General features: G+C 39.5%; 1 protein-coding gene and 1 pseudogene across 2 annotated transcripts in view; one reads left to right on the top strand and one right to left on the bottom strand.

The window, feature by feature from the left end:
* The window catches only part of LOC107733352 (F-box only protein 11-like), a 35038-nt gene extending 34248 nt beyond the window's left edge, over positions 1–790 (top strand). For both annotated transcript variants that reach the window (XM_016544946.1, XM_016544947.1), the window contains exon 22: positions 107–790. In XM_016544946.1, coding sequence (XP_016400432.1) covers positions 107–236 — 130 coding nt within the window. In that variant the 3' untranslated portion in view covers positions 237–790. The remainder of the gene's footprint in view (positions 1–106) is intronic.
* A 355-nt stretch (positions 791–1145) lies between these two features.
* LOC107733350 (DNA mismatch repair protein Msh6-like) overlaps positions 1146–12672 on the bottom strand; it is a 14496-nt pseudogene continuing 2969 nt past the window's right edge.

Here is a 12672-nt window from a genome sequence, read left to right as displayed (position 1 = left end):
CCCCTTCTGGATTGGGGGTGAATTGCCTGTATTCATTGTAAGGCCTCATGCACCGAACAGAGATGTCCGACATGTTCTTCTAATCGTCATGTCTTTGGCTCTGCAGGTTTTTCTGTGACTGCGGCGCAGGGACTTTGTCAAACCCTTGCACACTAGCCGGAGAGCCGACGCACGACACAGACACGCTGTACGATTCAGCGCCTCCTATAGAGTCCAACACACTGCAGCACAACTGAAGCGGAGCCGCTCCGAACCGACAGACTCCATGTGCTCAGATGAGATTACACGCTAGAAATAATTCAATTTTATTCAAACAAACTCTTTGAGAAAGAAAGCATTGCGTAAACGCAGAGAGGAAACATTTCTATTTAAGAAACGTTCTGCTGTGGATCCCGTTTCTCCCTGCCGCTCTTGGACGGCGGCGGCGACTCAGGATTTGTGGGATGGGAAATGAGGACGTCTGAGCCACACGAGAGAAACGGACCCAGAGCGAATAGACTCGATGCTTCCCATGCAGCCGTCACCGCGCTCTTGTATATGTACGGAAAAAAAGACCCAGCACTTCAGTTTTGCTTTTCATTGTTTTTTTTAAAGATGTTGAGTTCTTGAGGTTTGATTTTAATGCTTTCTCATGTAGTTTTGTATTTTCAAGCAAAAATCTTAAATGTACTTGAATGTCTTTTTATTTTATTATAAGTATATTAATTTTCAGGGTTGTTTATACCTTAGATTGCTGTATTTGTTCTCATGTCGCAGGATGTATGTTCTTTCTGTGAAAGAGATTTGAGGAGAAAAGAGAGAGAAACACTAAGTATTCTCCAGCAATGTTTTGAGTGTGAAAGTGATATGAAGTGTTTTCACGAGACTGGTCATAACGATTTGGCCCATATGCATATGTTCAGAAGTGATTTAAATAATTAGCCCCGCCCCCTCATCCTGATTGGACGACGACAGGATTTAAAACCACAAACCGTTCCATAAGACGCCAGACTTGCGAAAGCATCATGTTCTCGCGCCGCTTCGCTCCGAATGCTACGAGTGAGGCGATGTGAGCCGAAGAGACATTGCTGGAGATTTTTAAGAGGCTTCGTGCTAATTTGAAGCTCTGATGAATATCTGTACAGCTTTTTTGTGCTTTTTTTCCCCCCCCTCCATCCAACTGTATTTGGTGACTGTGGGTTCTCATACAGCCTGAATTGTATGCATGTTCCATGACATCTAGACTTAATATATTGTGAAGTACTCAATAACCATTATGTAGCTGTTAGTAATTAATCAAAAGTTTAATTTCCTAGTCAGAGGAACGTGTTACATTTTTAAAAATAAACTTTATTAGATCATTTCAGTAGTGAGTGCTTGGTTTCTATGTGCTAGCAAAATAACAATGGACTTGTGAACAGAAGTACTTAAAACAAAGAAAAAACGCTTTCCATCACAGGTTGCCGATCATCCGAACCAATGTTGTGAACCGTTCGTGATCAGCGGTGGGCTTTTCAGCAAATGAGCACAACTTCCTGTTAAAACAAATGAGATTATAGTCAATAAATGAGTACAGATCTGAACTTACATTATAAACAAACATTGTCACTTTTAAAAGGTTTGGGAGTGCATTTCTGTTCATTTAATTAATCAAAAAACAATCAAAACTAATTATTTTTAGTGTTGGAAACTTTTGTTTGATGGCAAAGCTTGATTTTAAGCAGTCGTGACTTTGAAAATGTTATATAATGCTTTTAATGTGCTGGTTTGGTACTTTTTCACATTATCACTGTTGAAAATGGCTGTGCAGCTTAATGAAGTGTGGAAACAGTCCAAAACACCAAACCAGCTTCTTCTGCAACGCTGAGAGACTGAAATGCATTAACGTTTTTATAGAAAATATTTTATAGTTTGTTATAAAAAAAACAAGTCATGCTCCGAGTCCAGAGCCTCGATCATAACATTATAACAGGCACCTTCCGAGTAGAGACCTGCACTATCGCGGGACCCAACGCAGCAGAGTGCGGCGCGGGACAACACTTGATGGGCGGGTAGAGACTCGTGTGTGCGGGATGCAAGAGAATAAGGTGTATCACTCTAGGCAATCTTAACTGTGCTTGAGTGCGTCTGACCCCCAAAGCCCGGTTCGTTTGTCTAGTGTGATCGCTCCGTGCCGCAGTTAGTTTAGCCGGCCCTGGCTCGGTTGGAAGAGGTGGGCCAGAGTACGCATGTAATGTGAGCAGAGCGCGGAACTTCTGATACGTGCAGCATGATTGCGTGAACATTTCTGAGTGATAGATAGATCAAAAGTGATAGATCTGTAAAGCAATATATTGTGAGAGGGCCGTGTGTGTTACAGCGTCCCAAACGACTCAAAATAATGAACCACAAAGTTAACAAAATGATGCACTCCACTGTGCCGAGCGAGAGCACTTCTCTGCTGTCTTCACGTGCTATTCCTAATTCCCACTTATGAAGTCGTGAGCGCTGCTGCAGTCTTATGCCCTCCCCAAATGCTCGCATTGGTTGAGACGCGTGATGACACCCATCCCAAGCCAGTACTGATCAACATCCCACCCCTCCTGTGACTCATGGTTTGTCTGTATGTGTATTCAGATACAGTGAGCAACGAGCAACTTTCATAATAATAAAAAACTGTGTTAACGCGCGATAAAATAATTGTCAGCGTTAATCAATTAGCGCGTTAACTTGCCCAGCCCTAATATATATAAATGCGTGTTCTGCATAATGTGGGACTTAATTATGGACCCTTTTCTCAAGACTGTGATGCGTTTCAATGGTCATCAGCATCGTAAATCCTCCAAAGTGTTTTGTATTTTCATTTTTTTTTTTTTATGTATGTATGTACATTTATAACACTGCACTTTGTATTTTATTACCTTTGCATCAAATTACAAAAAACTAGTTAACGCTAATGCGAGGGTGTTTCTAACACAGCGTCTGTAGGAGTGACAGTAAATTAGACATTGTTCTCTCTACTGACTGCCGTTATCAGTCTTGCTCTATTTTTTTTGAAAGTCATGAAAACACTATCATGGAGTTTTTCTTTTGCTATTAGAGCAAATGGGAATGCAAAAAATATATTTGTGGTAGAATCCCATTGACTGCTATAGAGGTTTACCCAACTGTCCACTATATGGAGAAAAATCCTGGAATGTTTTCCTCAAAAACCTTAATTTCTTTTTTATTATAAAATTTATAATAAAATTTTAAATGTTATAAAATCTTTAAAAAAAATAAAATAATAAAGACTCAACACTAAAATGCCCAGATTCGTCACAATTACGAGAATTTTGGTGTGAAATGTACTTAATGAAAAAACGTCACAATGCAAAAAATCTGAACGGTCCAATCAGAACACAGTTCGTAAAGTCACTCACTTGAATATCCTGAGAGACACGGTGCTCCTCTCAAACTTGCGGGCCTTCTTATGGCCGGACTGGATGACTTCCTCCGGGATGTTTGCCAGGCGAGCCGCGTTGAAGCCGTAACTTTTGGGACACGCGCCTCTGATGAACTTGTACAGGAAGGTGATGGTCTCCTGACTGGGGTCCTCGCACTCGTTCTCCACCATACAGGCCTGACAGGAAACTCAGGGAGATCAGTACACTCCAAATATAGCTCAATGTACAGTAAGAAACGAGCAGGGTCCATTTCTGATTTAATGCTGACTTCATTACGTTCACACTAATAGGTGTCAAAATAAAGCGTCACACCTTGTGAAGAGTAAGTGAAACAAACATGAAATGACACCCTTATCTAGACACAGGCGTGAATCTCCTTAATTAATCCATTTACTGTGCTGTTGATTACCACATTCATCATCCCTAAAACCGTGGTAATGCACTTACAGTGGAAGTCTATTTGGGAAAGTGTATGGGAGGATTTAACAGGAGAAACATGCAAAAACATGTTATTTAAACTGTAAAAGTACCTCAATCATTCTTTTATCAATGGGACTAATGTTTTAGATGGACAAACTTGGTTAAACATGAAAAAAGTCTGAAAGTTACCAAGTTTAAATGGTCATGGCAGAAACTAAAACCCTGGATATAAAGACAAGGTTAGTAAATGATTTGTTAATTAATTTTAATTTTTATATTTTTGTTTTAATTCTAGTTAACATTTTACGGATTTTTTTTTTTTTTTGTATTTTAAAAATACGTCTATATAATTTTGTAACTGTACTTTCAAAGATTTTTTACTTTCAAACATTTATTATTTAAAGACTTCCTAAGTTAAAATGCATCAGTGTATTTTAGTATCATTTATACACTATTATAGTTTTTAATACTATTTTGAATTAGCTTCTTTTTTTTTTTTCTATCTTCGTTTTAATTTTAGTTAATATTTTATTAATTTTGTTGTTTTTTTGTATTTTAAAAATATGTCTATATAGTTTTATGGCTGTACTTTCAATTGTTTTTTTAAATTTTTTTTTACATTCAAACATTTATTACTTACAGACTTTCTAAGTTAAACTGCATCAGTGTTATTTTAGTATCATTTATACCTTATTAAAGTTTTTATTAATATTTTGAATTCGTTTTTATACTTTGTTTTCATTTTAATTTTAGTTAACGTTTCAGTCATTTTTGTTTTGTGGCTATACTTTTAAATATTTTTTTTTTACTTTTAAACATTTCTTATTTATAGACTTTCTCATTTAAAATGCATGTGTTATTAGTATTATTTATAGACTTGATGTTTTTATTCATATTGAATTTTTTTATTCATAATACATATTTTTCTATTTTCTGTTTACATTTTAATTTTATTTAATGTTTTTGTAATTTTTTTTAAATGTCTATGTAGTTTGTTTTAATATATTAGTTTTAGTTATTTTAGTATTTCAAGCTCAGCTAAAAAATAAGAAAAGTTTTCTGTATTTTATTTCAGTTAATGTTCATTTCAATTAACAAAAATGTTTTTTTTTTCTTTTTATGGATTTAGTTTGTTAACAATAATAATAAGTGCATTCATGTACATGATTTTTGCATGTTTTTACAAACATTTTACATTGTAATCATCAGCTGACCACAGAATATTACTGAAAATGTTTTTGCTATTTTCTGTATGAAGGTGAAGACGGTGAAACTGACCATGTGTCCGAGTCTGACGGCGGGGTCCTGGGTGTAGTCCTCCACCAGTGAGTGGTAATGAGTGGAGAACAGGGTCCGGCAGCAGATCTTCTCTGACAGCTCCTTCACCACTGCGCTCGCAATGGCTGTGCCGTCATACGTGGCCGTACCTCTGCCTGCAGTTCAAGCGGAACAAAGCTTTGAACTTATTCAATTTAGAATCGTGTTTTCCGTGTACGGTGGGTGCAAAGTTTAATGTGAGATGAGCAACTAAATTACCCAGTTCATCCAGCAGGACAAGGGAGTGGTTGGTGGCATGCAGCAGGATGCTGGCCGTCTCGCTTAGCTCCACAAAGAACGTACTTTCACCTAGAAAACAAAACACAGTCGATTCAGAGTAAAGCTCACACATGAAGATTGAACTGATAAGAAACAAGTGGCAATTTACCTGACATTATACGATCAGAGGCGCCAAGACGAGTGAAGACTCGGTTCACGGGAGAGAGACGCAGACTCTCAGCAGGTACATAGCAGCCCAGCTGGGCCAAAATCACCACCAGACCACACTGAAAAAAACCTGTTCTATAAGAGACAACAGAATAAAATCGGAAAGAATCTGCATATTACTTTTTATTTCAATTTAATTAATAATAATAATTTATGCATTTAGCTGACGCTTTTATCCAAAGCGACTTACAGTGCATTCAGGCTATACACATTGTAATCATCAGCTGACCACAGAATATTACTGAAAATGTTTTTGCTATTTTCTGTATGAAGGTGAAGACGGTGAAACTGACCATGTGTCCGAGTCTGACGGCGGGGTCCTGGGTGTAGTCCTCCACCAGTGAGTGGTAATGAGTGGAGAACAGGGTCCGGCAGCAGATCTTCTCTGACAGCTCCTTCACCACTGCGCTCGCAATGGCTGTGCCGTCATACGTGGCCGTACCTCTGCCTGCAGTTCAAGCGGAACAAAGCTTTGAACTTATTCAATTTAGAATCGTGTTTTCCGTGTACGGTGGGTGCAAAGTTTAATGTGAGATGAGCAACTAAATTACCCAGTTCATCCAGCAGGACAAGGGAGTGGTTGGTGGCATGCAGCAGGATGCTGGCCGTCTCGCTTAGCTCCACAAAGAACGTACTTTCACCTAGAAAACAAAACACAGTCGATTCAGAGTAAAGCTCACACATGAAGATTGAACTGATAAGAAACAAGTGGCAATTTACCTGACATTATACGATCAGAGGCGCCAAGACGAGTGAAGACTCGGTTCACGGGAGAGAGACGCAGACTCTCAGCAGGTACATAGCAGCCCAGCTGGGCCAAAATCACCACCAGACCACACTGAAAAAAACCTGTTCTATAAGAGACAACAGAATAAAATCGGAAAGAATCTGCATATTACTTTTTATTTCAATTTAATAATTTAATTAATAATAATTTATGCATTTAGCTGACGCTTTTATCCAAAGCGACTTACAGTGCATTCAGGCTATACATTTTTTACCAGTATGTGTGTTCCCTGGGAATTGAACCCACGACCTTTTGCGCTGCTAACGCAATGCTCTACCACTGAGCCACAGGAATACTTTAATTCAATTTTTTTTAAATTTTGAATTTAACTGGGCATTCGCCATTTAGGTCACTTCAATAGTCCTCCGTTATAAGAAATTGTTTTTAAAAGTACAATTATTCCATACAATTAATATGAGGGTCAACAGATTTGTGTAGTTATACAATATTTCCCACCCCTTTTGAACAATAAATTCCTTTTAATTTTTTTAAAAGATTTTCTAAAATTATATATATTTTAAATAATATAAAAATGGCAATTTTATGATATTAATATTTTTTGTTTATTGACAGAATTTCCAGGCCTGAACAACAAAACAGGCTAAAAACATGATATAGAAACCTGCAATTCCCATAAATAAGAGCTCAAACCACATCCTTCTTCCTGCCTGAACAGCTGCTCAACACATGGGGTGAATTTTGCCTAAATGTTTCTCGACTACATTCAGAGCCAATCACTATTAAATGATTAAGGTTGGAGGGGTATAATTATCTGCTCTGACAATAATTCGATTACAGTTCTTTACTAAATAATGCAATGCACAATGAAATCTGAAATTCGGTCACGATTCAGTTCAAAATTCTTTTGGTGTGGTTCATAATTATTTTCAAATACAAATGTAAAATGTAATTTACTGCTTTTGCGGACACTGGACATCACACCAGATCTGAATGTTTCAATTTTTAGATGTTTAAAACCAAAAACATGTCAAGAATTGGATTTCTGTAGCTGAAACATAAGAACATTTTTACTTTGAATGCAATGTAAGTTGCTTTGGATAAAAGCTTCTGTATGCAAAATGTATTCAGAAGAAGAAATTAATGTGTAATATATGCGGTACTGTTATTCAGTGCATTTGTGGACAGTTTTACACCCCAAAAAAAACCAATGCTTACTTTCATTACCCTTTCACTAACACACACCATGAACAATGTTTTTGTTGAACATTGATTAGCAACACTCACCCGTCTCATCAGGGTGGACTTGCCTCCCATGTTTGGCCCGGTGACTAGTACACATGGGGCAAGTGCTTTACCGTTATCTTGACCCTCTTCTTCTTCACCACCATGGCAACCGATGAAGATGTCATTGGGGATGAAATCATCACCGAAGAAGGTCTTGGTGACGCAGGGGTGACGGGACCCGGGAGAACTATCTCTGGTCTTGCCATGGGCCCGTCGCCGCTCTGACTGTATCGGGACATGCTCAACAGCACGTCTGCAGAGGTGGTGAGAACAACAGGAACATATCATGGTGCATTCTATTCCCAAAATCATTCTAGTGCCAATGTCACAATATCACTTTTGGACCAAAACATTTCACTTAAATTATTTTAAATTTAAACTATGAAAAAAAAAAAAAAAACTTTCAAATTGAACATGCCATGTGTTTTTAAATGCCTTGGTGTAGTTGTGCATGCAACCATTCTGTAGCTATTTTCAATGCCAAACAATGCAACATGCTGCTAAAACCTTTGAATTAATCGAATTCATTTACATGCACAGTCTTGCACATTATGCTTAAGGCAACAACCTGTAAGGCCACATAAACACCTTAAAATGTTTCAGGAAATGATCACACAAAACCTGTATCCTTGATTTCGAACGTGAATGTCTGACTTTTTAAAGTTGCAGGGCAGTGGAATGGGAAAAAAATGCAAAAAGATGCATTTTTAAAACTTTCTTTAAACTTTTAACTTCTTTCAACTCTCTTGTTAATGCTGCAAAAGATGTAAGTGCAATGTTCAAAGACATCTGTGTCTTGCAATGTCAGCTTATTGATTTACACACAAACCTTTAAAACAGGTTTTAATGAGCTGGTTTTTCTCAATCAGCTTTTTGTTGGGCATGCAAATGAAATCAATGCTTTGACAACCTATCCATGAAGAAGAGCTAAATAAACTACAGCCGAATTTGAAAAACAGCTTATTTTCAGATGAATTATGAAATTATGAATGAATAGAGCATGTTGGCATTATTGATGTAAAGTATGGTAAATATGATGTTCTGCATGAAGTATATTTTGATGAATAGGTAAAAATAATGTGTTCTCCTCTCCTTTTTATGTATACCAAGATAGTTGAAAGTTTAAACAAAATATAGAGTTGTTTTTTCTTACCAAGTACTGCCATGCACTCAACCGCTGTCTGCCAATCTTTGCACTTCTTGTCGAAGTTGTAGAAGAGTCTTCTCATGCAGTCTTTCAGCGCTGCGTCTCGTTTGTCTTCCCAGCTCTGTAGCTCTGAAAACAGCCTCTCACTCTCTTTGGTTGAGTATCGTTTCCATCCCTTCTTAGTGGACCTCACCTCATACTCCTCTGGCACGCTCCTCTCGAAAACACTGTCTGGAACTTCGAGCTGGTAGCGGTTCCTTCCCGTTCCCCAATAGGACAAATTTTTACAGCCCAATCGCTTCTTCTGTCGGACCAGGTATTCCTGCAGGCCTCTCTCACAGTCTTTTATTCCGTTTAAGGCCTGGTCGTATTCTGGATCGAAGCCAGCCTTTGGTGTGATGACGCCTGTAGTGCGAGCCTTCTGATGGTTGAAAGCCGTATCCCAACGTTTGAGCTCTGGCGAAAGGTCGGGGAAAAGCCCATCTTCGTTTTCAGTCTTGAGGACTGCAATGGCTTCTGCAATTCTGCTCCATGATCGACACGACTTCTCTCATAACTTTAAAGCCCTCAAGTGCTGCGAGAAAGTCAGCGATCTTGCGTTTGCTGTAGACGACTTCTTCGTATAGAATGGCTCGGGAGTCCGGATGGTCCTGTCCTTTCAAAGGAGTACCCATGCTGTGGATCTTGCTAAGCAGCCTTTCGAGATCCAGAAGCTTCTTTAGCAGGTCTGTGACTTCAGTTGCTTGGGACGGCGCACCCATCAGGTCCTCCAGAGCATCTAGGCGATCTCCAATGGAGGATGGATTGCAAAGAGGGGCGCAGAGCCATTGCTTTTCAAGCGTTTGCCAAAGGGAGTGCAACATGTGTCCAGTCGCTCAAGTAGGGTTCCCTCAGGACCTCCAGTTGAGCTGTTCTGAAGGATCTCAAGGTTAGCAAGGGTCACGCCATCCAAAACCATTCTCTGACGAGTCTGGGCAAAGAAACACGACGCTCCTCCAGCCTGCTCCATCTCCACATCGACAGGAACATACTCCTCGAAGTTTCCCATTGACAGAAGCTCCTTGTCCACTAGACATTTCTCCAGGTAGAACATGCATCCGCCAAGTGCAGAAAGAGCAAGTTCGTAACCCGTTTTTGGAGTGAGACTTAGAGCGTCACATTCGGACGTCATTGCTTTCAGAGTCGAAGGCAACACTGATGCCTTTTCATCATCGGCTTTGCTTTCTCTGAAGTAGTCTTCCTCTGAAAGGACCTTGAGGGTCTTCTGGGCATCCCAAAACTGCAAACCAGCATTGAGGCCGTCTTGTAGAGTTGACGACAAGATGGCTTTAAAGATTTTCACCGTCTCAGCTGACGGGTTGCCCTTCTCAAAAAGCACCTGGGCTGGAGAATAGTGTGCCACCAGAGTACGCAAACGGGAACAATGACGGTCATCCAGAAATTGACCGATATGGAAGCGTCCCACCGAGGTGTCGATGAAACAGACCCCGTAGATGTGGCCGTGGCCCGCGCTGTCCTCCTCGCTCTTCTCTTTAATGCTCAACAGATACTTGCTTTGAGTTTCAGAAGGGGCGCCATCGAGCACGCTGTATGTCTGAGTCCCTCGTGTGATGATTCTGCAAACCTCTCGCTTGACGACGCGGTCAAATTTGGTGGGACGCGCCATCGTCTTACATCGTGCTTCCATCATCTCAGGGGTCTCGGTCTGTTCCACGCGAGCCACTTTGTAGCCTTTTTGCACGAGTACGTCTGAGAAGCGTCCAAAGCCGATCTCGGGGAAGCCAGAATGGGCCCAAGTACCCTTCATGATGGTAAGACCGAGTTCGTTGACGCCAATCACAGCGTCCATGTGGTAGAGCTCGTAGAACTTACCGACTTTGTAGAACAGAACGGTATCAAACATCTCAGACTTCAGCTGCCACCAACGGCGCATTCCAGGCATCGTCCTGTTATGGAAATCTTCAGGTACGTATAGAGTCGTAGGGTCGTAGTTTTCATCAGACTGACATCTATGCTGTGCATCCTTCCTCTTGCCGTCTTGCAACCACTCGAGTTTCTCGTGGTCCCACACGGTTGGTCCTCCATTTTTCCCATTTGCGCCGCTGCTCTGACTTTCGAAGTTGTCCAAGCAGACAGTCGAGATTTGGTGTCAGACGCCACAGACGAAAGAGCTGCAGGTGCTCGTTTTGGTGGATCTGGTTTGCTCTTTGACTTAGCAGGCTTCTCTGAAGGACGTGTGCGCTTCACCGGTTTCACAGGGCTGTCTGGTTCCGTCTCCGGCTCACGTTCTTCTTCCTCAGCCCCGTTGCTCACTCTCTCCTCATCATCCTCGTCGCTGCTTCCTCCTGCCTGATCCGGTTTGAACTCTTCACCGGAGTCATCGCTGTCAGACGCCACCACGATTCGTCGCCGCTTTGGCTTCTGACCCTTTTCAGCTGCAGCACGAGATGAACGTCGGCTGAGCTTTGCCTTTTCTTCAACCTCTTCCTCAGACATTTCTGCATCTGATACAGTTGATTTATCAACCTATAGTAATATATTAGAATATTAAATGAATGATGAAATATGAATAAGTTACAACATGTTATCCAATACAATGTTCCATCTAACGACACGACAATCAAAAGACCACATAAGAAATGTTAGTATGTAATTGTTGTTTTATGCAAATCGCGATATCCAGTGTGAAGTAGGGCTGTGCGATTAATCGAAATCGAATCGAAATCGCGATTTGAGACGTTGCGATTTCCTAAATCGCAATTTGATATTTTCCCCCAAATCGCACAGCCCTAGTGTGAAGCGCTTGAATTCAGTGAAAAACACAAATGACTCGCTGATTTAAACTAGTTTAAAGCCGGATGAAATAGTGCTGTCAAACAGCAGGAACACTGTGTGCAACCATACAGTCAGAAGACTTTTCAATCAACAAATCACCATCATTTACCATGGATTTACTGTAGTAACACTAACTGCACCATGGTATTGTGGCAGAAATGAGGGATATTCATATGGATTTTTATTATATTATTATTGTAGACATTAATTAAATGTATTAAAGGAGTAATGGAATATAATTACAGTATTTTTGTGATTAACATAGCGTTTATACATTTATACTAAATGTATTTAGACGGTAAGTGTATTCACAATTCAGTCATACAGATTTGGAAACACTAAGACATGTTAAGGAATTAAAATTTTTGGTTCAACTATCCTCTTCAGAGCTCCGGTGCAAAATCTAATTTTTATATAGAAAATTTATATATTCCACTCTTATTAAATTTACCATTATTCTTCTAGTATATGGAACTGACCAACTTCAGTGATTATGTGTGATTTAGTAGCAAATTGAAGAAAAGCTTGTTTTTCAACGCACTTTGTGACTTTTCTTACTTCATACACAAAAAAGTGTAAAATTCGGACAAAATCTGATTTCTTGATGATTTGATATTTTATAATAGTGATTTTATAATTTAATTCAAAATATAGAGAAAAAGTAGAAATGAATGACTAATAAACCAATAAGTGCTCCTCTGCTGCTGTCTACTGGTTATAATTGTGATTTGATGTATTTTTTAAATTTTACATGAGTGTTTGTTTACCACAAAGTATATTTTGGTCATCCCATTAAAAATAACATTCAAACTGGATCATTTTAGAGCTTTAAAGTGCTGGAAATAGTGTGAAATGTTTCAAAGTAATTGAAAAGTGCTTGAATTCCTCTCTCAAAAGGTTGTATAAACCCTGAAATGAATAATGTAATGCAGTGGTTCTCAACCTTTTTTTCCACCGGGCCGCACTATGGTCCAAGTGCAAGTCTTTTCATGTATTTATGTAACACATATTCTACATTAAAAAATTAATTCAGAATGAACAATAACTGCTGTACAAAGAGTAAAAAAAAG

Source organism: Sinocyclocheilus rhinocerous, unplaced genomic scaffold (genome assembly GCF_001515625.1).
Source record: "Sinocyclocheilus rhinocerous isolate Xijiao unplaced genomic scaffold, SAMN03320098_v1.1 scaffold790, whole genome shotgun sequence".
Lineage (NCBI taxonomy): Eukaryota > Metazoa > Chordata > Actinopteri > Cypriniformes > Cyprinidae > Sinocyclocheilus > Sinocyclocheilus rhinocerous.
Note: the sequence above shows the minus strand (reverse complement) of the source record. Positions and strands in the feature narration are given on the sequence as shown.